Source organism: Artemia sp. Qi Xiang Cuo, chromosome 19, assembly GCF_049724085.1.
Source record: "Artemia sp. Qi Xiang Cuo chromosome 19, ASM4972408v1, whole genome shotgun sequence".
Taxonomy (NCBI): Eukaryota; Metazoa; Arthropoda; class Branchiopoda; order Anostraca; family Artemiidae; genus Artemia; species Artemia sp. Qi Xiang Cuo.
Window position 1 is genome coordinate 53247828 of NC_142812.1, and position 24832 is coordinate 53272659.

The following is a 24832-nucleotide window of genomic DNA, read 5'->3' on the forward strand; positions in this document are numbered from 1 at the left end:
TTTTCACCATTTGGGACGCCACAGATGATGATTAACTATCATCACTGAAGCTGGCGGACACAGGATTCGTCCTATCACTAGCAAGTGCGATTTAAGGTAATTTAAGGTAATGGTTAAAATTCGATTTTAGCCCACGACATGTAAGAAAATCGTCATTTGAGACGAATTTATGACCGGTTTGAGGTGTTTCTGGTGCTAAAAACAGCCATAAATCGCGGAAAAACAATGCAATTTTTAAGCCTGGAGTAATATTTTACACAGAATAATTCCGTCAAGTAGAGTCGGGAGCACGTGTACTGTATTAGAAGGAAACGAAAAACAACGAAATGGAGAAAGAAAGTGAAAGAAAATGTCTGATACAATATTTTCATAGATGGCAATGTATTTCGCCGACGATCCGCGTATTGCCCACGTGATTGGAAAGGTTTTAGTGTCCTATTTAAGCGACAAAATTGATTAGTGGACAACCAGTCTTTCTTCCCAGCACCTTTTTCCCCAATGACATCCGATCAAAATTTCGACATAGCAATCTTGTTCAGTTTAGTTGAAAGGTCCAATTGCTATACCTGTAGGGATGACACTCCCCCTCTAGAGCCCTGAGGGCTAGGGCAGCAAGTCATACAAGTCACCCATTGTTTACATATAGCCTTAGTTTTCATGAAAAAGGGACAGGTTTGAATTTTTAAGTCCAAAAAAGGCGAAGGACATTCAGGTGGAGCTTTCAGGGGATGTTGACGGCATTATTGATCTAAAAATGCACTATGTGTATACGGGTTGTCAAAAGAGCGTATCTCAGGAACGACTAAGAGTATTAACTTAGAACCTAAGGAGATGATGAGGGGGATGATCAAATGACTAAAAAGCAATATGTGCACGCTACTTCTAATACTACTACTCCCGCCACAACGACTACTGCTGTTACTACAACTACTACTTCTTATTGGACTACTACTAAAGCTGAAGATATCAACATGAAATTTTTGGATCAAGGTGAGGAAAATTTGAGCTAAATCAAAACATATTATGTATATTACGGTTGTCTAAAGGGCGCATAAGCAATATTTTAGGAACAACTTAGCTTGTTAAGTTCAAACTTCTAGGGATGTTCAACTAACCAAAAGGCAATATGTGCATACTACTGCAGGTAATACGACTACAACTAATCCTAAAACAGCTACTTTTGCATCCTACTACTCCTAAGGCTAAGGGTATGAAGGTGAAGATTTCAGGGAATACTGAGGGGGAATGTTGAACTAAATCAAAACACACTCTGTGCATGCAGTCTGTAAAAAGGACGTATCTCAGGAATGGCTTAGTATATTAAGTTAGAACTTTCAGGAAATATTGAATGGGATGATCAATAAACCAACATGCAATCTGTGCACGCTACTACTGCTATTATTATTACTGTGACTAGTTATAAGGCTATCAAGGTAAAAACTGGGGGAAGCTGAACTAAACTAATACACACTATGCGCGTACAGATAGTTAAAAGGAGATGTCAGCAATATCCTAGAAACGACTTAAGAGTATTAGGCTGAAACTTCCAGGGCATGACGAGAGGGATGTTCAGCTTACCCAAAGGTCATCAACTACTAAAGGAATGTAAAACTCTAAAGGAATGCTGTGGGCGTCATTGAACTGAATCAAAACACATTATGTAGATGTGGGTTTTCAAACTTTCAGAGCTTTAAATATTACTACCACTTTTGCTACAACAACTACTACTACCATTGAACTAAATCAAAACAGTTTAAGTGCATCCAGGTTGTCAAGATATCCAGGCGGAATACCTTAGGGCTGGAATAAGGTTTAAAGTAGATACTTTCAGGGAAAATTCATGTTGCTTTAAAACTAATTCAAACAGCAAAAAGGGAATGCTGACTATCAATCAGACGTCTCAGGAATATTTCAAGAAAAACTAAGGGTATCAAGTTGAAACTTCCAGAGCTGCAATTATTACTACTTTCGCTCTTACTATTGAACTACATCAAAAGAGTGTAGGTGTATCCAGGTTGTCAGAGAGCACATATACAAAGTTTTATTGTTAAGTTTTATTTTTCAGGTTAACTTAGGAGATATTAAACATGTGCCCAAATTTTCAGGAATATTTTCCAGATTCTCACTATTAAACTAAATAAAAGGGGAGTAACTGCATCCTGGTGTTGTCAAAATAGTATAGATACAACTTCTTAGGAACAGAAAAAGTTATTAAGTTTTGTCTTTCAGACAAATTTGAGGTGAAAACTAAATCAAAATACACTATGTGTATGTAGATTGTCGAAAGGGCGTATATTATTAAAAATATTGAAAACTTTCGTCCAGAACACAAATAGTAAGCTAAAAATTTGGATTTTTATAGGGAAAACAACTAAAGATTTAAATTATTATTTTCTTAAAAAATAAAAAAGACTGTCAAATAAAAACGATAAAAAAAGTATTTTTTTTTATTAAAAGTATGGAGCAACTTTAAAACTTAAAACGAACAGAATTATCACGTACATGAGGAGGGTTATTCCCTCGTCAATACCTCCCTCTTTACGATAAATCTTGACTTTCTGCCTTCTCTTTAAAAACAAATCCTGAAGCACAAGGGTAGTTCAATTAGAATAAGAATCTTTCTTAAAAGCAAGGCCGTATCCAGGGGGGGGGGATACCCGGTTTGAACCCCCCTTCCCCCCGGAAATGTTTGTTTGACTCATAAAAACGTAACAAAAATGGACATAAACAAATTTTGTATGCCTTTTTTGAGGTCTTTAATGTACCCCCCCCCCCCCGAACAAAAATCCTGGATGCGCTTCTGTTTAAAAGTACTAAGAAACTTGAGTGTGAAGAGCGAGGTTTTGAGGAGGGGACAACCCCCCAAATATACGTGGTTATTTCTGTTCGTTTTAAATTTTTATGTTGTTTCTTAGTTTCAGTTCAAAGAACTTGTTTTCTGTTACTTAATCAGAAGTAGACTTATAACGAACGAAAGGTGTATTGTAGGCTTTTTCAATCTCCCGCTGCAAATTGGCCCTTTCAATTTAAAGCCGTTCTCTATGCATACGTATCAGGGAAAATTAAAGCGTTCCTTCTTTTTCTTCTTTGGATTACTATGGAGACCCTTTCACGTTGCAACATCATCATCTAAATCTGATTCCGGGGGCCGCGGCGGGTTGCTGTAGCTCAGATTCAGCTACAGATACAAGCAGAAATTTATCCTATTACATCAACACAGGACAAAAAGAAGAGACATTCCTTTTTTACCGAACAAAAAATTCCTGGCAAGAAACTTAATTCTGGTGTAAAACCTACTCAATTATATTTAATGGCGCAAATTGTGCCAAAATGGGGCAACAAGATTATACACACCCTACCATAGTCCGTCTCCAACCAGTTGTTTCTTTAGGATGTGGAATTTTGGTTTTCCAAATAAGGCAGACAAAACTTAAAAATCAAGTTCGAATTTCTAGCCATTGCGCAGTTGATTCCACCTGATAACCCATTGGTATCAATAGGGCGGTCTCAATAACCTCTTAGCAACTACAGAAACTTCTATATCGGGGGACCACTTATTATAATTGAATTAGGCCCACCACCATAGCTATGAGGCCGAATCAGGAATATGATTTAAATTTTTTGTTAAATCGAGAATTGGATGTTGAATTGCTAAACCTGAAAATTTAAATAAATCAAAAATAATTAGGTTATGAAGCAGACTTCAGCCGGCTTCTCAACAGACTGGGGTTCTTTAACGCTCATCATCTTATTACGCGTCGCAAGAGTTAGAGTAAAATAGCTCCGGTTAACCTGAAAAATAGGTAGGGTATTTTGGAATAAAACACCATTAATAACTGAAAATAGAACACATTCAAGCCTGTTTTAATCCTACTGTTTTATTCACATTCAAACACACCTTTTGTTTTAATCCTAACAACCATTTTTTTGTTACAATTTAATTATTCATTCCGCCGACTTCGGTTGGATTTTTACCTCTGATTTGATAAATTGACGCATATAATTATTACACATAGAATAAATTACGAACACGACATGTGTGTCCTGCTCAGTTAGGCATTACCTTGTTTGCTTTGGCTCTTTAATTAGTTGCAAATAATTATTCTACTTGGACTTTGCTTTGATTTAAATCTGTTTGCATCAAAAGGCATCAAAAGGATGACAGGAGAAGATGGCGTATGAGCAAATACCATATGTCTAAAACCAATTTTTGTCTTAATAGAGAAACAACCCTGCGTAAATTAGAGAAAGAACCGTTTTTGGGCGGACCAGGATTTATTTGGTCACGAAGTACAGAATTGTAACTTTATTCTTGTTGGGCGCCTCCTCGGCCACGACCGTATCCTCCTTTCTGAAAAGAAAAGAAAATAATTAAATAATCAGTAGTTCATCTTTAATAATCAGCAGTTCAATCAGCGAGTCATCTAAGAGAAAATAAAGACAGAAAGAGAGTGAAACAGAGAAAAAGTAAAGAGAAAAAAAGGAAAGCGGAAGCATTATTCTTCTAAGGTGTACCGATGAAAATGAACGAAAAAGATCTAGAGAAAATTATTCCAAAATGCGTCAAAGCTTTGCAGTGTGGCAAGTCGAATGTCTACAAGATTTACTTTGAACAACGGAGTGATCTCAGTTCGTTATTGAAAAATTCTATGAAGGTGGGTTATGAGAAGTTAGCTGTCGAGGAATTCATATTCATACCCAGGCGGTGTTTCAGATGCCATCAACGAGGACATATTGCTGCTGATTGTAAGAACGCAGATCTGTGCTCTCGCTGTAGTTTTACGGAGCATTTGGAACGTGTTCTGCATTACATATAAAGTGTCTGGTCATACCTGTTACAGTGTCAAATACCCCGGCAGCGCTCAAACCGATAAATGGGTTTGGAAAAACCGCTGTATTTCGTGTGACTGACTATTTTTAAGAAGCAAAGGCTTTATATTATGGATCAGCTCATCCTTTATCCTTTAATCTAATCCTTTAATTTAATTCTTTAATCAGCTTTGTAGAACCATAAAATTTAAAGACAAGAATAATACTTACTATACCTTTTATAATTTGCATGGATCATCTTAGACGTGTTTCACACCAGTGACATACGCAGGGATAGGTATTTCATTTATAGGAATTTATTTTTTAAATTATCAAATAATTTGTTTTTATTATCTCCTCCCCCCACCCCTCCAGTAGATAAATGGATATTCGCTTTCTATCTTGGAACATTAATGGTGGTCTTATTAACAAAAGACCTATTCTTAAGAACATGCTTCATAATCATGATATTCTGCGTTTACAGGAACATTTCCTGACTAACCACAGTTTTGGTTTACTGGACATTAGTGGCAACTTCAAGACTTTTTCAATTCCAGCTAGGCGTAGTGCTTCTAAAGGCAGAGCTTCTGCCTCTAGGTGAGTGCGTAGTAATAAATGTGTATTTGCCCACAGATCACAAATGAAGTTTCGGAGTAAGATTTGGCATTAGCAGTTAGTAAACTTAGCCCATGCCTTCGTGATGTCCTTAAACTGAAAATCTCGTCTTTAATTGTAGGTGATTTTAATTGCGATTTAAATTGCAGTTTGTCTTCAGCTTCTATCCCTGCTTCTTTACTATACGGAATGTTTGTTGATGATTTTAGAGTTCAATAGAGATCTGCTAGGTTTACTTACATTCATTCTTCCTCTTGCACATCTAACCTTGACCACGTTGTGTCGTATAATTTTGATATACTTTGTGTTGAGGTTCCTATTGCTTCTAGTTGTAAACGAGAAGCTTCTCAGATTCCAGTGTTACAGCCTCATATTGTTCACCGTCACAAGTGGCCTATTTGTCGCGATTGGAAATTTTTTTTACAAAACTCAGTGCATCGTAACTTCTGATAGCATCCTTAACAAGATCCAAGTTCCATTTCATCTTCCGCAAAAGTTTTCCTTTACAGACATTAATGAAGTTAGATTAACTCTTGATATCTATTCTGTAAAAATCTACCATGCGGCGCTTTTGTGCGCTGAAAAAATGACAGCTCCTCTTCAAAAAAATCCGTATTGGCACCTAAGTTCCTGGGTGGTCAGAAAATCTAGCGCTGTCTGAAGCTTATGACCGGGCTAAGTTTTGGCACAAAACTAATGGTACAATGGTACAAACCTATGGAATAGTCAATGAATTGAAAAAAGCATCATTAAAATGTTTTGCAAAGGAACTTGCAAGCTATTACCTCGGACTATCTCCTCCAATTTGCCAGACCCAAATGACATTCTTTCGTCCAAATGGGTATCCCATTTTTCAAATGAATTTTCTGAGCCTGATATTGTTTTAGTCACAATTCTGTGACAAGCTTTATAACTTCATTGATGAATCTACTGACCTTGATTATGTTCTTACTAGTGACGCTGTCACAAAAGGCATATCTAGACTCAAAAGGAAAGCATCTTATCGGATAGACAATGTGAGAACTCTACACATCATTAACGGAAGCTATGTACTGGTGCGTCATCTCAGCCTTCTCATGCAAATGAAATTTAATACAGGTATTGTTCCTGCCTGGTTCTGTATCGGTGATTTGACTCCAATTCCCAAAATAAGAAAAACTGAGTCGCAATGTTCCTCCTTCCATCCCATCACCATCTCTACTACGCTCTCTAAACTTTTTGAGATCCTTTTTATTGATGAACTAAGACTGAAATGTTACGTTCCCCAATATTAGTTCCATTTTATCAGTGAAAACTTCACGGTTTAAAGAATCAATTTTTTTTTAACACAGATGTTTATATTTCTTTCATCTAAATTAGAAATCCTCCCGCAAATTTTTTTTCAAGTATTTTAGATAATGGTGTTAAAACCGCAATAGGGAGAAAATTATTCATATCAGATTTGTCTCCTTTCTTAAAAATGCCATTTTCTATTACACATACACTGTTAGGACTAGAAGAAATAAATGAATTATAATATGGATGTGATTCGAAAATTGCATATGCAACGCTCTCCAGCAAACTACCAGACAGCTCATCATATCCCGATCATTGGGGAAACGGATTATTTTTGCTGGGGGGGGGGGGGGGAGGGAAGGATAAAAAACAGCTTCAAAAAACCTATCAAACATTCTTTTCAATGCATTTTTGTTACACCCCCTCCACCCGAAATGTACAGCTCCTTTGAGAATACTTTCTCCATTCAATTCAATTTATTCAAATAAAACATAAAACAAACATCAATAACAATAATCATCCTAGAAGAGAACTTGCTAAGGACCAAGAAAAAAAAGTGACACTGAAAAAAAAATAGAAGAATAAAACATGGGTAATTAAAGCAAATTGGTTATAAGATTGTTATATTGTTGTACAGCGTGCGGAAACTTGTGGCTAGCTCAACACTGGAGGGTATTTAGTTCCATTGAATAATAGATTTGTAAATGGGAGATTTCTGGGAAGCACTAGAAACACATTTAGGGATTATAAAGGCTCTACTGGAAGAACGGAGACAGTGGGCTTCCGAATTATTAATATTATAATAGGTTAGTACTTGAAGAGGAAGATTATTGTGGAAAGCAGAGTAAGCAAGCGATAAGTTTAGTTTTTGTATGATTTGATCTAGTGGAGCTACACCAAAATCCGAGTACAAATCACGGGTTGGATATAAACGGGGAAGTCGAAAAAATGCTTTTATGGCACGGTTTAGGGCAAAGTTGAGTTTTTAGAGAAGGGCCGGTTTGTATTTCCCCAAACTGATCCGCAATAAGAAAAGTAAGGAAAAATAAAGGAATAATAGAGGGTAACTAGGATGTCAGGAGGAAGAAAATAATTCACACGGTTTATCATTGTAAGCCTTGTCTCACAATTTTAAACTGGACCAACAATGACATTACCGCTATAATACAGAAGTTGTTTCCCATGATCAATTCTACTTTCGGATATTCAAGAAGTATGGGCTATATAATAATTTTTTCCCCACATTACTGGGGCGGGGGGGGGGTAAATACCCCCCTTGCCCCTCCCAAACGACGCCCCTGTACCCAAGCTATGGATGTCAGGTTTTGAATTTGTTTAAACGATAATTTTGATGGGACCTGTGCCCATCATCATCATTTGAATTTGAACCTGATGATGACAGGCACAGGTCCCATCGAAATTATCGTTTAAACAAATTCAAAACCTGACATCCATAGCTTAGGTACAGGGGCGTCGTTTGGGAGGGGCAAGGGGGTAGTTATCCCCCCCCCCCCCAGTAATATGGAGAAAAAAATTATTATATAGCCCATACCTCTTGAATATCTAAATTCCCATGAATCAATTCTTGTCGCAGTATAAGAAGATAAATCCCCGCCTAAACAGAATAAGTTCTGTCCGTTGTAAGCTTTAATGTTGTTCCTTACTTTCAGTTGAAAAAGTTTTTTTTAATTTAGCTGAAGTTACATGGTTATAGAAGATGACTTTATAGAAAGGCTATACTTTTATGGAACTGACATACGAGTAATCTCTGAAGTTAAATACTATCTTCAATACAAAAATCTTCCTTGTTTGCCATTATGGGACTGAGATATAGTGCTGTTAAATAGTTAAATAATGATTCTATACAAATTATTTTTACCACTCTCCACCGATCTAGAAATGAATCTTGGCGGAGAAATTCTAACTATCAATGTAGTTGAAAATATGTCTTCATGATATAGCCTAAGGCTACTGTCTCTTAAGACAGTCACCCAAAAGATAAATTGTCAAATTCACTCAACCGCGATTTTTTTTTATTAAGGAGATGAATTCAAGGAGATCAATTCTCGTCGTAGTATAAGAAGATAAATAAAAAACGAAGTTTCATATATTGTGTATTTTTTAAAAGACAATTGTAAGCCTGTCGCCCAACCTTGCTGCAGCAGAGACCGATCACGGGGCCTCGTATTGGCAAACAGATCCTGTATGCTATCACAGGGGCAGTAAAAGATGAACTCAGAAACATAAGCTGGTATTTATACTCACAAATCCCATTTCAGCACCTTCTCCGATCCCAACATCTCCCTTCTTATCACCTTCGGCGCCTGGGGGTCCAGCTTTCCTGTAAGCCGATCTGTCATCACCCAGCTTTGTCTGCTCACGGGCCATTGCTGTTGGTCGTGTTCGAGCAGCCTCTACTCGCTTAGGTTTTAATGTTGCTGGTACAATCTGTAATACAATAAATCATTTACAAAACTATCCGTTTGCCAATGGCTCATATACTAGCCACACTGTGGTTACAAACTTGAACTGTAGTTACAAACTTGAACAAACTTTCTAACACTGTGGTTATAAAGCTTGAAGTCACGAAAGACATGTCCCTCACAAAGGCTACTGAAAAATTGACATTTAAAGCCGGAGACCAATATCGATTTTGTCGTTTTTGTTGAAAATATTAGAGAAAGTCGTTTACAAACGTCTTTACGAGTTTTTCCAGACTATTGGGTAAATAACTGAAAACCAACTTGGGCTCCGTAAGGGCCACTCCACAACCCATGCCTTGTAGCATCTGGTTGATTGTCTGCAAGGCCGTACCCAGGGGGGGGGGGGGGGGTAAAGCTTTGAGTAAAACCCCTCCCGAAAAAATATCCTGAGTACGGCCTTGATTGTGCGAGTAGTAAACTGGATAATAGATATTTACCTATGTCAATTTCATGAACACAACAAACACACTCGATTCCATAGATTTAAGAATTTTGCTAGATCGACTTAAGCTTCTAGGAATTAGCAGTGCTCCTTTACAGTAGTTTGAAAGTTACCTTCATGTAAGATCCATGCAAGTAGTATTAAATGATGTTGTTTGACTCCCGTATCCACTAAAGTGTGAGTGCCTCAGGGATCCGTTCTAGGGCCTTTGCTATATTTGATACATGTTGGAAACATGCATTTGTATCTTCAAGATGTTTATAATACTACTTTTGCTGATTAACAATATCCAGGTAGTCTATTGATGAGCCTGTGCTAAAAGCTAGTTTACTCGGCATCAACGTGAATAAGACCTCCTTCATAACCTTCTGTAGGGTAGAAACGCCTATTGATGCTTGTGGCCTTGTTACACAATTTGGGAATTCTGTTCACTAACTAAGTTGAATCCGATACTTTAGGCTTTTTATTTATTCTAATATGTCATGGAGGCATCATACTGAAGCTATTAGTTCTAAAATTGCTGGAGGAGTTGGAATAATGCGAAGACTGCAATATTTTTAACAAAACTAATTCTTCTAATAATATACCATTCGATTATTATTTATCATGGCTATCTCATCTGGAGCAGCAGTTTATACGGTAATTTCAAATGAGTGCAAATTCTGCTAAACAAGGCAGTAAGGATAATAGAAATTTTAAAGAAGTCAAGGATATACGTGCTTCTTTGAGTTTCTGGGCTTGCTTAACAACGTGGTTATAAAGCTGCGGTTTCCATCTTTCTGTGTATAAATAATCTAGTTTGTAGCGGTTTTTTTTTTCATGTTAGTAGTGATATTCGTGATTATGGGACTAGATTTAGTGACAATTTGTGATTGAGCAGAGGAGCAGCACAGAAACTGAGTCATAGTTTCTTGGAACCTCTGTTTGGACTTTACTACCAATGAGCATCAGGGGAGCTAAAAATCTTTGAGACTTTAAGTGAAAAATGAGAGTATTCATTAAGATGAGTAATTTGTTATTTTTGCAGAGGGGAAAAAATTTTGAAGGTTGATTTAGATGACTTGGCATGAAAGAGTAGTAGGGAGGTGGGGTGGTTGTGGGATATAGAAATTATACTGTTAATTGAGGTTGGTTTGTTGTTTGGTTGTTTTGTTCCTCTTCTTTTTTTATCATTAAATTCGAGTTGAAGTATCTTATATCTTATTTCTAAGATCTAATCTTATCTTATCTTTAGTATCTCATTTTATCTTTAGTATCTCATCTTATTTATAGTATCTTATCTATAAGATACTAGCTAGTACAGGGTTTGTCCGGAAAGTAATAGACTGAGTCAATTTAAAAACATTTATTGAGTCATTAATTACAATTCTTTAAAAACTTTCAAAATAGGCTCTTTCTGTGTAAATGCAGCGCTGCCAGCGTGATTTCCAAGCAATGAAGGCGTCATAGTATGCATTCTCCGGAATAGCCTTGAGAGCCAAGGTGCATGCTGGTTGGATCCCCTCTGTCACCTCAAAATGCTTGCCTTTCATCAGCCTTTTCAGGCAAGGAAACAAAAAGTTCGGGGGGCCACATTAGGGTTATAGGGAGGCTGCGGAAGAGTTAGGATGCCGGTCCTAGTCAAGTAGCTGTTCACGAGAAAGGTGGTGTGAGCTGGGGCGTTGTCGTGGTGCAACTTCCATTCGGCCGCGATGTCTTATCGAACCCGATTGACTCTTCGTTCGAGTCATTTGAGCACTTCCACATAAAACTTGGCGTTGACTGTTTGTCCAGGAGGCATAAATTCATGGTGGACGATGCCTTTCATGTCAAAAAAGACAATGAGCTTCGTTGTCACTTTGGATTTGCTCATTTTTGCCTTTTTTGGGCAAGGAGACGACGACGTGTGCCAATCGGAAGATTGCTTCTTTGCCTTGGGATCACACTCAAAGATCCAGGAATCGTCACCTGTGATTACGTTATTCAAAAATGGGGGGGGGTCACTTTCACACATATTAAAAATTTTCTTGGGACACTCATTCATCGCAATTTCTGGTCGTCAGTGAGCACTTCTGGGACCATCTTCACACACTCCTTACCCATGTTCAAATGCACCATCACGATGTCATGAATGACAGATTTTGGTAAATTTAACATTTGGGCAATTAAACAAATACTTAGTCGATGGTCTGAGTTCAAAACTTTGCAAACACGAGTAACATTGTCGGTGTTTGTCGAGGATGAAGGTCTTCCAGTATGGTCCTCATCAGCAACCTCTTTCCGGCCCTCCAAAAAGGCATGGTGCCACCAAAACAAACCATTTCTTGCTAAAGCAACAACTGGGTAAGCCTGCTTTATCCTATCAAACGTCTCTGTCGCAGGTACACCAAATTTCACATAGAATTTAATCGCATACCTCTGCTTTAAAGAACATTACATTTTTGGCTTGCACCACTCACAGAAACACGTCACGCAAAAATGCCTGTCCTGACCTTCCAGGTGCTCGGAGACAACTGACCAGCCGCTCGTTCCTTAGCTAGGAACGCCCTCTACCGAATCCAGTCGGATCACGAATGCTCCAAAGTACAGTTTCAGAGGAAGAAAATCAGTCCTATTACTTTCTGGACAAACCTTGTACATCATGCTACACATTTGCAAAAAAATCAGTTTTTTATTTGTCCAGCCTTTGTAAAAAGTTAAATGGTTATCATTTATGTTGATAAAGAAACCTAAATGAAAGAAAAAAAAACATGAAAATACCTCAGGTGGAAGGTGAAGGACTTCCCTAAGATACTGGATACCTTCATTTGTCAAATACCAATAATAATGTCTCCAGGCAAATTGTTCTGTAACATACCCCCTTGACTTCAGTGACTGAAAAATAAAACGAATGAACAGCAAAAACAAAAATAAAAGAAAAATCTAAAGATTCCTTCAAAAACGAGAAAACGAAATAAAGCAAACAAGAAAACCATAATTTTTCTACATAGTATATTTATGCATCCTACTTGGACATATCAAGAGAAAGAAAGAGAGAGGGAAAAAACCAAAGTTTAAGAGTATAAAACAGAAGAATGCACACAAAATAGGATATTTATGAACTATAGATATTTTCCAAACTAATTTTGACAGCAATATTTTACAAGGGCATTGGCTACTATATATACTACAAGAAAATTAGTTGTTCAATAATTTTAAAAATTACTCAATATTTTTAATAATTTCGATAATTTTAAGCATTTTGTTACAAATGGATTAGATGACTAGGATACACTTTACCGATAGGAGATGGAAGAAAACTGAAGATTATTCTTTTGACCATCCATCCAGGACCAAACAAAGAGCAGGTTATCCCCGAATGGGGATGGAAGAAGGCAGACGTGTTAGCCCCAGGCATACACAAATCTTCCTTACCTGCTGTACCAGGCTGTCCCAGGCAGCCTGGCACTGCACTGAGTTGTTAGCAGTTGTGGTACTACATAATATTCTGGTATGGTCAGTAAAGGTGGTAATGACATCCAAAAGGAGCAAAGCTGTTATCATGCAGAACATACATTGATCAGGTTTCACAGGCAGAGTCCAAAGTCTCAATGACAAATCTGCAGGAGATGGAGGATTTCCCAAAACCCTATTCAGGAAAAATTGCAGTTTAATTGACAGCTTTTTTAGCTCTAATGAAAAAAATGTTTCTGAATGCCTTTCTCTGAAAGAATGCCACTAGCAAATTCCTTTTCGTTATTATTTTGACATTGATATCTCTCTCCCCCCTCCCAACTTTTGTTCCATTTCTTTCCCAAAATAAATTTTTTCCTTTTATTACAAATATATTCCCTTATGAGGAAGTACTTTGATCCTTTTGACCTTAAAAGTTTTAGTATATAAGCCTAAATAGCCTACCTCACCAAAATAGTAAAAAGCAGGTCAAATTTCCCTTATTCAATTCTAGCTTAGTCTCTAGTTTTGTTTCAGTATAATTTTGACCCATTTAGTTTGACAAGATTGGCTTTAAATGATTAACCTTACATCTATATTGAACTGATAGTATTGTTAGCAGCTTGGAGTTGCATTAAATAACTTTCAAGACCACATTGGTAATTCATGATGAAGGACAGAAGAAAAAAGGAGAAAGAAAAGGTGTACAACATGCGTAAAACTGAAGAAACACAAAGACGCATTATTTTTTTACTATCTATCCAGTGGTGGTTCGGGTATCTCTTGTGCTGGTGAGAAATTTTGATTAACGCCCCCCCCCCCACCTGTCTTCCCCTAAATTTTTACGCCAAGTTTTAACAAAATTGTCATTTATTTACAGTTTTTTTATTTTTTATTTAATAAATAATTTATTATCTTAATTATTTTTTTACTTTATTATTTAAATTGTGTTCATTTTGTAACTTTTTTTTAATTTTATTTGTTGATTAATTAATAATTTATTGTTTTTATTTATTATTTAAGTTGTTTGATTATGTTCATTTTAATTTTATTACTTAATTAATAATTTAATTTTCGAAACAAAGTTTTTTATTTATAAATATTGATTTTTATTTATCATTTAAATTATTTAATCATATCAATTATCTTAATTTCATCATTTTGATTTTTTTAATTATGTTCGTTTTTTACTTTAATTTCACTAATTAATTAATAATTTATTAGTTTTTTTCATTTATTAGCTGCGCCCTCTACTTTATCTTAATAAAATAAATTTTCAAAAAATACAAAATGATTTTAACTGCTAGATTATTTGTTTAAATTGTGCTACCCTAAAATTTCTGCGACTGGAGGAAGTGGGCACTTTCCCTCATCTAAAACCGGGTCTGATTCCATCCTTTATTTGTATAACGTCTTTTACTCTCTTCTCCATCTTGCTACTAATTTCTGAGATGCAATTGTATTATTAGTACAGATTAGCTCTAAGAGGTGAAAAAACCCTCATGAGAGTGGTCTTGCTACACAGAAGAAAAAGAAGGGTAAACCATACTATATTTGTTTACTACCAGGGGGCTAATCTACCCTACTAGAAAATCATAACAATATAAAGGAGCATGGGGTAAATGTGTTTCCATTTCTTAATACTTCCACCCTGCCTTATTTGAGGATGTACTGCTTCTATTTTTGCCCCAATTTCCAAGAAGCATGTTTGCTGTATTCAACTAAGATTAATTTCAATTATTATAAATGTATTCATCAGCAAAGCTTATCAGTGTGCCTTCCATAATTTCCTGTAAGTTATAATTATTTGTAAACAATATCAGAAAGCCTCGCCTTTTGTTGTCATGGATTATCCCCTAATTTCTCCTAATCTGTTGCATGTCATCAGCAGAAAAGAAGCACCATTCAACCATAAAATATATATTTGGTACACTGAGTAGTTTCTATGACAGTAATTATATTGTATATTGAGGGGGAAAAGAGAGAGAAAATATATTTTTTTAAACACTTGTCATTTTTTATCACTTGCTCATCCAAATTCAAGTTGTCAATTCATATACTCTGTATGTCAACATGGACATTATATTTCTGGTTCAGATGTCATTCAATTTATATTATGCTAAAAATCAAGGTCTTTAATACACACTATCAAAAATGGCTCCACTTTCCACATTAAGTTTTTTGTAAAATATATGGGTATCCTATAATGTTTTTACCCTTGAAAGTAAAATGCTTGAAGAGGGGATGGATCAGAGCATTTTTTTAAGGGGGGGGGGGGCTTTATCTCATAAAGCCTTATGAGATAAGGCTTTAAGGCAATGAAGAGGATTTTCAGCCATAGGAAATGATTTTTTACTAAAACAGGGGAGGGGGGATTTTGGGCTGAAAACCAAAAATTGCCACAGGAAACCTTATATACTTCATGGGGAGATAGCAGTCTTGATTTATCCAAATTGTATACCCTGTGAATTCAAGGCTATGAAGCGTATCTGAAAGCCCTGGCTAGATATTCTTTTTTCTTCAGTTTGCCTGGATACAGAATTAATACTACTTACCACCAATGCTTTTATAACATGAAGATTGGGTACATCTACTTCAGGGTGTTTAGGCAGGTGAACGTCTTTCATTGCTACCATAACTCCTTCTTTGAATAAATGCTCATAAATTTGATGGCGGTTAGCTTTGGGCATCAACATCTGAAACAAGTGCTACTAAATTAAACACAAAAATGAGCTTATAGAAAAAAAAATCAGTAAGACTAGTGAGCAAGGAGAGGGGTAGCCTTAGAACCCACACCCCAAACTTTAAATTTTCTCAAATGTCCTGTTCACTAGTTTTCAAATAATCGATTTTTTTCTATTATTGCCCCTATCCCCAAAAAAAATCTGCATATGCAACTTTATGGAACCTCATTAGAAAGACTTTGGAAAATGAAACAGAGGGATGCTGTATACCAATAATGGAGCCCCAAGTAACCCCATGTCTAAGTCAAAAATCTGCAAATTTATTCAGGAAAGATGTCATTTGTGTTGTTGAAAGTAGAATCCTAGATGAGGGACTTTTGTCTATCTTGAAAAAAAAACTTGAAAAAAGTGGATGAAACTTCTAGGAATGAATCTAGAGCCTCAATGATCCCATAGGAATTTATTTTGAAGTTTCTACTTCCACCCCTTCTCTCTCTGAAAAACCTTTTACAATTTTGGTGTTATTAAAGTAAACTTCAGATATGAATTTAGTGTTCAAAGCAGGCACAAGAAAAATTTATTCAGGAAAGATGTCATTTGTGTTGTTGAAAGTAGAATCCTAGATGAGGGACTTTTGTCTATCTTGAAAAAAAACTTGAAAAAAGTGGATGAAACTTCTAGGAATGAATCTAGAGCCTCAATGATCCCATAGGAATTTATTTTGAAGTTTCTACTTCCACCCCTTCTCTCTCTGAAAAACCTTTTACAATTTTGGTGTTATTAAAGTAAACTTCAGATATGAATATAGTGTTTAAAGCAGGCACAAGAAAAATATATTCAGCCACATAACTTTCATGAATTTTGATAAATAGAATGTCTAAAGCCAAACTGGCCAGCCATATCAAAACTAAGAAATAAATCTGGAAATGACAAGTTTGATTTACTTTTGCAGTTTCATGGCTGATTAATTGTATATGAGTAATAATTATATATATATATATATATATATATATATATATATATATATATATATATATATATATATATATATATATATATATATATATATATATATATATATATATATATATATATATATATATATATATATATATATATATATATATATATATATATATATATATATATATATAATTAGGCTATTTTAGTTTTACATATATTTTTTTTTTATCATTTTAGTTTTGGGTTCTAGTTATTTTTTTCCTTATCTATTCTTTATTTCCTTTATTTATCTAGTTGATATTTTTCCTTTATATTTTTGTTTGATTGTTCCTCTTCTTTTTCTTCATACTGGCCATCAACCAATTTATCATTTCCAGATTTTGAAACAAATTGTCAAAATCTTTTAAAATTATCATTTTAAAAATTTTAAAACTAATTTTTTTTTAATTTGGAAGAATGCATTAACATTGCCTAGAATCCAGCCAAAGTAACATGATTTGCTTTTTCAAAATCCACAGCCAAAAAAAAGATACTAGAAACATAAAATTTGTGCTAATCATTTGCATCAAAACTTAGAGAGATTGTCTATGTTAGTTTTTATATGTGCAATCTTCAAAGCCCTTGAAATAAAGAAAGCAGAGATAATACCTTAATAATGTCTTTCCAGAGTATATGATAGACCCTGTATTCATTCTTCAAAATTTTATTATTACATTTTCGGCTTTTTTTTTTTTTTTTTTTTTTTTTTTTTTTTTTTTTTTTTTTTTTTTTGAAGAAAAAATACTTTACTTGGTCACTTCAATTGACTATCAGTAGAATATAAGTTTACAGCTTCTTTGCCCTTGTTGTCAAGCTTTTAAATCATATGTTTATCATATGTTTACATTATGTAATATAAGTTTATCAGAGAACAGTATTGTAGAAGTTTCAAGCTCCTATCTGCAAAAATGTGGAATTTAGTGGTTTTTTTGCCAGAAGAAAAATCACAGATGTGTGTTTTTTTTTTTCCAGAAGTGATTGTATTGATCCAGTAGTTCTAGAATATCGTGAGAGGGCTCATTTGAACGGAAATTAAAAGTTCTAGTGCCCTTTATAAGTGACCAAAAAAATTGGAAAGCAACTTGGCCCCCTCCCATGCTCATTTTTTTCTGAAGTCACCCAATCAAAATTTTGAGATAGCCATTTTATTCAGCATAGTCAAAAATCTAATAAATGTGTCTTTCAGGATAAATGTGATAATGTTTCAGATAAATGTGACTTAATCCCCCACAGTTCATGGGGGAAGGGCTGCAAGTCATGAACTTTGCCCATTGTTTACACATAGTATTGGTTATTGGGAAGTATACAGACATTTTCAGGAGGTATTTTTTCTGGTGGGGGGGGGTCAGAGTATGGGGTTATGGGGGATGATCTTTCCATGGAGGATGTTTCCTTGGGGGAAAGTTCTTTATGCTCTTTACCCTTGCTCTTTACACTAAAGTTTTTTTTAGTACTTTCAAAAGAGCTATCTATTCAAATTAACCAGCTTTTGTGATTTGAACAAAATTTGAACTTTAGTGTAAAGGGCGAGGTATTGACTAGGGGGCAAACTCCCTAATATACATAATAAGAACATACAAATATAGAAGTTCAATATGTACATTAATTTGTAAGTTACATCAGAACAAAATTTCAAGAAAGCCATTTAGCAAAAAAAAAAGTAAAATTAATATGCAAATTTCATTTGAACTATTCATGTATGGTGAGCCAAAATCAAAGCTACATTAATTCAAAAATGTTCAGAAATTAAATAAAAAAAAACAAGCTTTTTTTAACTGAAAGTAAGGAGCAACATTAAAACTAAAAACAAACAGGAATTATTCCGCATTTGAAATGGACTGTTCCCTTCACAACCCCTTGCTCTTTATGCTAAAGTTTTTTATTGTTTTAAAAAATAAAGTTTGAGACACAGTCAAACTTTAGTGTCAAGAGCAAGGTGCTGAGGAGAGGACAGCCCCTTTCATATATGGAATAATTTCTGTTCATTTTTAGTTTTAATGTAACTCCTTACTTTCAGTTAAAAAATTTTTTTTTATTTAATTGGCTTTAATGATTGGAAAAATCAATTTCTTTGATTTCTATATTTATATTGCTTAGATAGAAAAAAGGGCTTGAAATGGCTTGAACTCCAGCACAAGTAACAGGGATGGCATTTTCAAATACTAGAGCAAATGAGACAGACAAAAAAACAAAAACAAATTAGGATAAAATATTTGCTATCAAAACTAGAGAGGCACAGGCCTGTCATCTATCAATTCTTCTTAGCCCTAAAAGCAAGGAAAGGGTAGAGATAGTAGCTTTATAACACCTTCCTTGAGTATATTTTGGGCCTTCAATTCCCTCCTCTAAATTTCCTACACCTAACCACCTTTCCAAGACAACAAGAAGTTCCAAGATAACAAGAACTTTACCAAAAATGAAATGTAAATGCAATATAATATTTATTTCTGAAAAAATTTCTATCACAAGCTCAGATGGGCTGAATTTGAACTTCTGAGTAAATAAACACACATAAAAAAAAGCCAAGAAAATACAGTCAGGGAAAAAAGAAAGAATTTCTGAAGTCTAGGAGATTGTAAAAATGTCAAAACCAAATATAACTTTCAGGATTAAGAGAGGATAGACCAAATAAAACACACATACAAAATTTAGTCTCAAAACTAAAAATGCTAAACAAAATTCAATAAAAGAAAAGGAAAAAAGAGACTATAAAAGAAAGCCAAAATTTGCAAAATAAACATTAAAGAACAGAAAGGTAGATGGGAATAGGAAAAACCATGAAAAAAATGTGTGTTGTCCCATTGTTGGCTGCCTGCCAACAGATTTTAAGCAATTGTCATGAGAATTCCATTTTCATTTTGGTAAATATTGGTCCAAGTCAATTTTTATTAATAGTTTTTTTTTATCACAAACAATTTGATGAGATTCTCTAGCAACAAACATTTTTTTGAACCTGTTCATTTATTTAGTTCAATAGGCTAATAAAAAGAAAGAGGGTCAATTAGACAACTAGATAGTAAACTTAATTTAGTATTTCTTTAATAATTAAATATATTATTGATTAAATAAATTGATACCTTGCCAGGAATCCTTATTGTTTAAAATTTACTGTAGTTTGTTTCATTTTGCATGCGATTTAATTGCCCTTTTATTTGAGTTTTTTCCTAAAAGCATTCAAAATAAACTTATTCTAAAAGAAAAAATCCTGAAACATATTACCTGTTACCCAAACCACCATTGCTATTTTGGTGTCTGCCCCCCCCCTGGAAAGTTTTTTGCCAGCGCCCTTGCTCCCTTTTGTCCCACTTTGCCAAAAAAATCCTGCAGAATCCCAGCAGAGATGCTTTGAAAAACCTGTTTTTACAAGATGATTCAAGACACTGCTGAAATACTTTGTCTAACATGGTTATAAGATATTTAAAGTGTTGTTTTTTGGAGTTTAGATGGGTAAGAAGGTACCTAGGTTAGGTTACATATTTAATATATGCTATGCTTTGCCCTCACCCCCCCCCCCCTTCTAATGTGCAAATATATAGCCTAAATTTGTTTCTAAACTATTATATAGTCATCCTATTTTATTTCACTTCATTAGCATCAACCAAACTTGACTTTTTAGAGGCCCACACAATGGGATAGTACCCACAAGACTGTAGTCTAAGCAATGATTTTAGATACAGAAAAATTAGCCACATCATCCCCTTGCATCATAAATTGCACTATCAGGCAAAACTAGTGGAATTCAAGGAAACATGTGTGAACTAGATAAATTGCCAATTCATTCCTGAAATTGCAAATAAATTTTCTGTCTGGACCTTGGAATTTATGTCAGGTTTGCAGATGTACTTTAATTTAGCTTCTTTATTTCAAACATAGGATATAATGAATGGATCTAAATTGTCCACTTTTGTTTAGGTAGAAGTAAGCCTGCAACACAGTCTAGTGATTGTGGTAACCACAGTAAAGAGAATTTACAGTAGCAACTTCTTTATTAAAACATGACCCACCACATGTAAAGACTTTAAGCTGTGTTGTCACAGCCTTTCCATAGGTTTCACAGGTTTTCCATAAGCTAATTGTGATGTGTATATTTGAATTGTGCATGAGCAAAAGTAGAGTATGAATGTTGTGTGATTTTAGATCTGTCACATGTTTTTGATAGAGATGTAGCCTTTGATGCTACTGCATATTCTCTTTACTGTGGAGGTAACAGATGATGCTGTGTTTATTGCCATAAAGCTTAGAATTACTAATGTTGTTTTATGATATTTTTATGTCTATTTGTTTCTATTATAAGTATTTCAGGTAAATTTTTCATTATTCATATTATTGACTTAAGAATAAAGTAAACATACCACTTTATGCCCTTTTTTATGCTTTTTGAAAATATAATAATCATTTTTGTCAGAAATGAATTTTACTGCTCACCCTATATATACCAACGCAGGGTATGTTTGCACATTAGGTGGGAGGGAGGAAAGTTTAAACTTACCTCTCATTTACATAAGAAAAAAAATTACCCTCACTGCCCTAATGTGCAAATATATACCCTGAATTGGCATAGCCTATATAAGGGGGGGGGGGATTCATTTCTAACAAAAATGATAATTATATTTGGAAAGAGCATAAAAAAGGCATTGATTGGTATGTTTATTTTATTTGTAAGTTAATAATATGAATAACAAAAAATTTACCATATTTTAAAGGTTTAAACAAGGGCAGCTAGTCTGATTTCTGTTGGAAAACCAGTTATTTCTTGTGTTGGTCTTCAACTTGGCATGCCAAAGCATGTGAATAAAAGTGTATGTTGAAAAACTGTTTTGGTAGGTTTTTGGGCTTATTATAAACAGAACATTATTCAAAATGATGGCCAACTGGTTTAATAGGCTTACTCTATCAAGGATTTTTATTGTAAATTTTCACAGATCTTTAAAGCCTTACATTTTAGGCTTAGGACTTAGCAAAAGGCTCAAAATATTTTTCTTGTGCCTTGTATGAGCAGAAGATCTATTATGTAACATTTCAGTCTTACAACACAAAAATTGTCAAAGGTCAGTTGGACATCCTATGGAGCGACAAGAATTGGAGGTAAATGCTTGTAATTACCTTCTCAGAAGATTATTAAGCCCCTGGATGTATTCCTGAGATTTTTACATGCCAAATTCAACTGCTTTCCAAGACAGCAAAAAGCAGCTAAACTAGAATTTTACCTTCTTAGCCTGGGTTATTTTAAGCTCGTTTTCAGCCTTGCATACATTATATTACTTCAGCACTATTTTTTATCAAGAATTTTTTTGAGTTCCTTCATTTGTGCCCATGACTTTTTCCAAACTTTTCCATAGGCTATTCTTAGCCTAGGTTAGTTTAAATTCGTCTTCAGTCTAGCATTCATGACATTGCTTCAGCAAATAGTATTCTAATAAAATTGCGTTATGTACATTGGTAATAAAATCCAATTCAATAATAATCAACAAACCTTTACTGAGATTAGGGAGGATAACTTGAGAATTAGTGATCAAATATCATTTAGCGATCTTGCTTGAAACGAAAACGTGCAACAGCATTGACAAACTTAAAATTCCAAGGTTACTAATAATGATACGTAAAATTGTTAATTCTGAGCAAACAAAAGAAAATATGAGAGAATCAATATCAACATATAGATTACAGAATTTTAAAATACTAAAGAAACAGCACGATACCCAGAGCCCTAACTTGAGTGAGGAAATTGCCCCTAGATATTTTGACCGTCGCAGACTTTGTAAATGTGTTATTTGGCATTTTCCTTGGAAAACACTTTTCATCAGTATTTCCACTGAAGAAAATTGAAGAAACAATAAAATTTGCCCTTTCCCCAAAATAAGTTTTAACTCTCAAATTTATACTAAAGTAAAACTTTTACATAAGTTTTTACTCTCAAGCCCTTTAAATGTTTAAATTAGAAATTCAATTTAAATTTTAATTGTTTTAAGTGATCACAACAATCAAAAATTAGACTAACACCCGTAAGTTTTTCAAAAACAAAACGCTTTTTTTGCCTTAAAAAAACAGTTTGTTCTGGGCAGTGTGGTTTTTCTGGTCATAACATCCATAATACCTAAAAAAAAAATGGAAGAGAATTTTCATAACAGCCAAGGTTACTGAAAAAAATGAAATAACAGAAGTAAACTGACTGTTTAATCTATGATAATGATCAATCTTGAAATTCTGATCAGTTTTCAATTTATTAACGCTATAAAAGAAAAATTTGTTTAAAATGTGTTTTTAATCAGCAAAGTAAAAGTGATGATATAGTCTTTAAAAGACTTGGCAGCCTTAATATTATTTTTGTTTGTTCTAATTTCTGCTCGCTTTAAGTTTAAGTGATTATCCGTAGTAATTTTATGTTTATTTTGGGTCTCATTAATCTATTGTTTGTGATTTCTGTTCATTTTTAGTTTAAATGAATTACGTTTTAATTTTCTAAGGCTATAACAAGATATACATTTGTTTTCTACGATTTTGTTTCTGCATGATACACAGAATTTAGCAATGATATAATTAAGGGGATGGAGCTCAGCGGTAAAGCGCCTGGTTCCCATCTTTTCTTATTTATTGTTCCAAGCCTTAAAATATCCGAGTGAAACTGCAATTTTACAATAACACATTGTTTTAAAACAAATAAAAAATAGAAAGTGATAAAAAGGTTTTGCTTAAAAACGTTGTAAAAAATGAACTTTCTCCAAGAAAAGTAGAGCCAGGTTCAAAGTTCAAACGAGCAGAAACAAATCTATACATTAATTCAAACATAAAACAGAAATAAAAATTTATAATTGTTGACTCTAGCGTTACGTGTTGTATAGAGCTATAAGTATCCTATGTATTATTTATTGTTATTGTTGTTTATTTAGTTTTTTTCCAAGAGTCACTTCCTATGCAAAAGATCTGGGCCAGCTTTAGGGTGTGCGAAGTAGATAGCCGCACACCCAAGCTTTCTAAGGGGGCATCAAATTTGCCAATTTTTCTTTTTAAAAAACTTTGACAAACTTTTTTCAATTGACGTAAAAGTTGGGTCAAAATATCTAAACTTGAAAGAGCTTTGTCTGAAAATCGTTACAGTTGAAATTTTAAGATAAACCGAAGACCTCAATCACTCAATCAATGACTAAATCAAGGCATACAAATAAACAAATTGAACACTCAAATTAAAAACTGTCGCCAACCATTTAAAACCGACTAAAGTTAAACCATGACTATCTATCAACAAGTGAAATGACAAATTTTTTATACAATTCTTAAAAAAAGCTTATGCTAGATTTTCCAGCAAAATTTAAAAAAACAATCAGAACTTAAAAAATATGGGGATGCCACCCTAAGCTTATTTTGGATTTTTATAAATTATATATCCGTTCTAGTCTAGAATATGCTATCCAATTCTTCTCAATTCGTTCCTCATTTGCATTTAAGACCCTGGAGACTTTACAAAATTCCGGTATTCAAATTGCTTTGGGTTTGCACAGGCATACTCCTAGTCCTCCGTCTAAATTAAAACAACTGTCTGGTTCGGTTTCCCTAAGTGAAAGAGCACCCAGTCAAAGTAAGAATTACTTCTCTCAGATTCAAGCTTATGGAAGCAAGCATGTTGTGCATAATACTACCCTTGCTTTGAAGGCAGCTTGCACCAATGGCCATTCATGTTGGAATCAGTTCCAATTAGAGATCCCAAATTGGATTCAGTATTCCCCCTGTGCGTACCCCTTTACTGACACTCCGCCTTGGGAAACAAGTTCACCTATTTGTCAAGCATAACATATCCAAATTAATAAAAACAAAATTCCTAATCACGAAATTCAGACTGTTCTGGCTGAACAGATTTCGAAGTTGTACCCTAATTACAGGAAAATCTATTCAGATTGATTAGTCCAGGGTGAGAGAGATGAAGCAGGAGTATGTATTCCATCACGGGACCTTAACCTTTTTTCACCCCTTCCTTTGGAATCTCCCATTTTGTTAGCTGAATTATGTGCCATTCGCCTGGCCCTGGACGTTCTCATAAATTATAGCATCGTAGAAGAGAATATTCTTTGCCTTTCCAACTCCAAATCGGCAATAATGTTGTTAAAAAATTAATAGAA

General features: G+C 34.5%; 1 protein-coding gene across 1 annotated transcript; it reads right to left on the reverse strand.

The window, feature by feature from the left end:
* Positions 1-4256: 4256 nt before the first annotated feature.
* Positions 4257-22324, reverse strand: RpS10b (Ribosomal protein S10b). Its single transcript, XM_089105588.1, has 5 exons — positions 22195-22324; positions 15591-15731; positions 12364-12477; positions 8965-9147; positions 4257-4351 (listed from the first exon to the last, which is right to left on the reverse strand). Exons 2-5 carry the CDS (start codon positions 15729-15731, stop codon positions 4307-4309), a joined length of 483 nt encoding a protein of 160 aa, XP_088961714.1. The 5' UTR covers positions 22195-22324; the 3' UTR covers positions 4257-4306.
* Positions 22325-24832: the final 2508 nt, after the last annotated feature.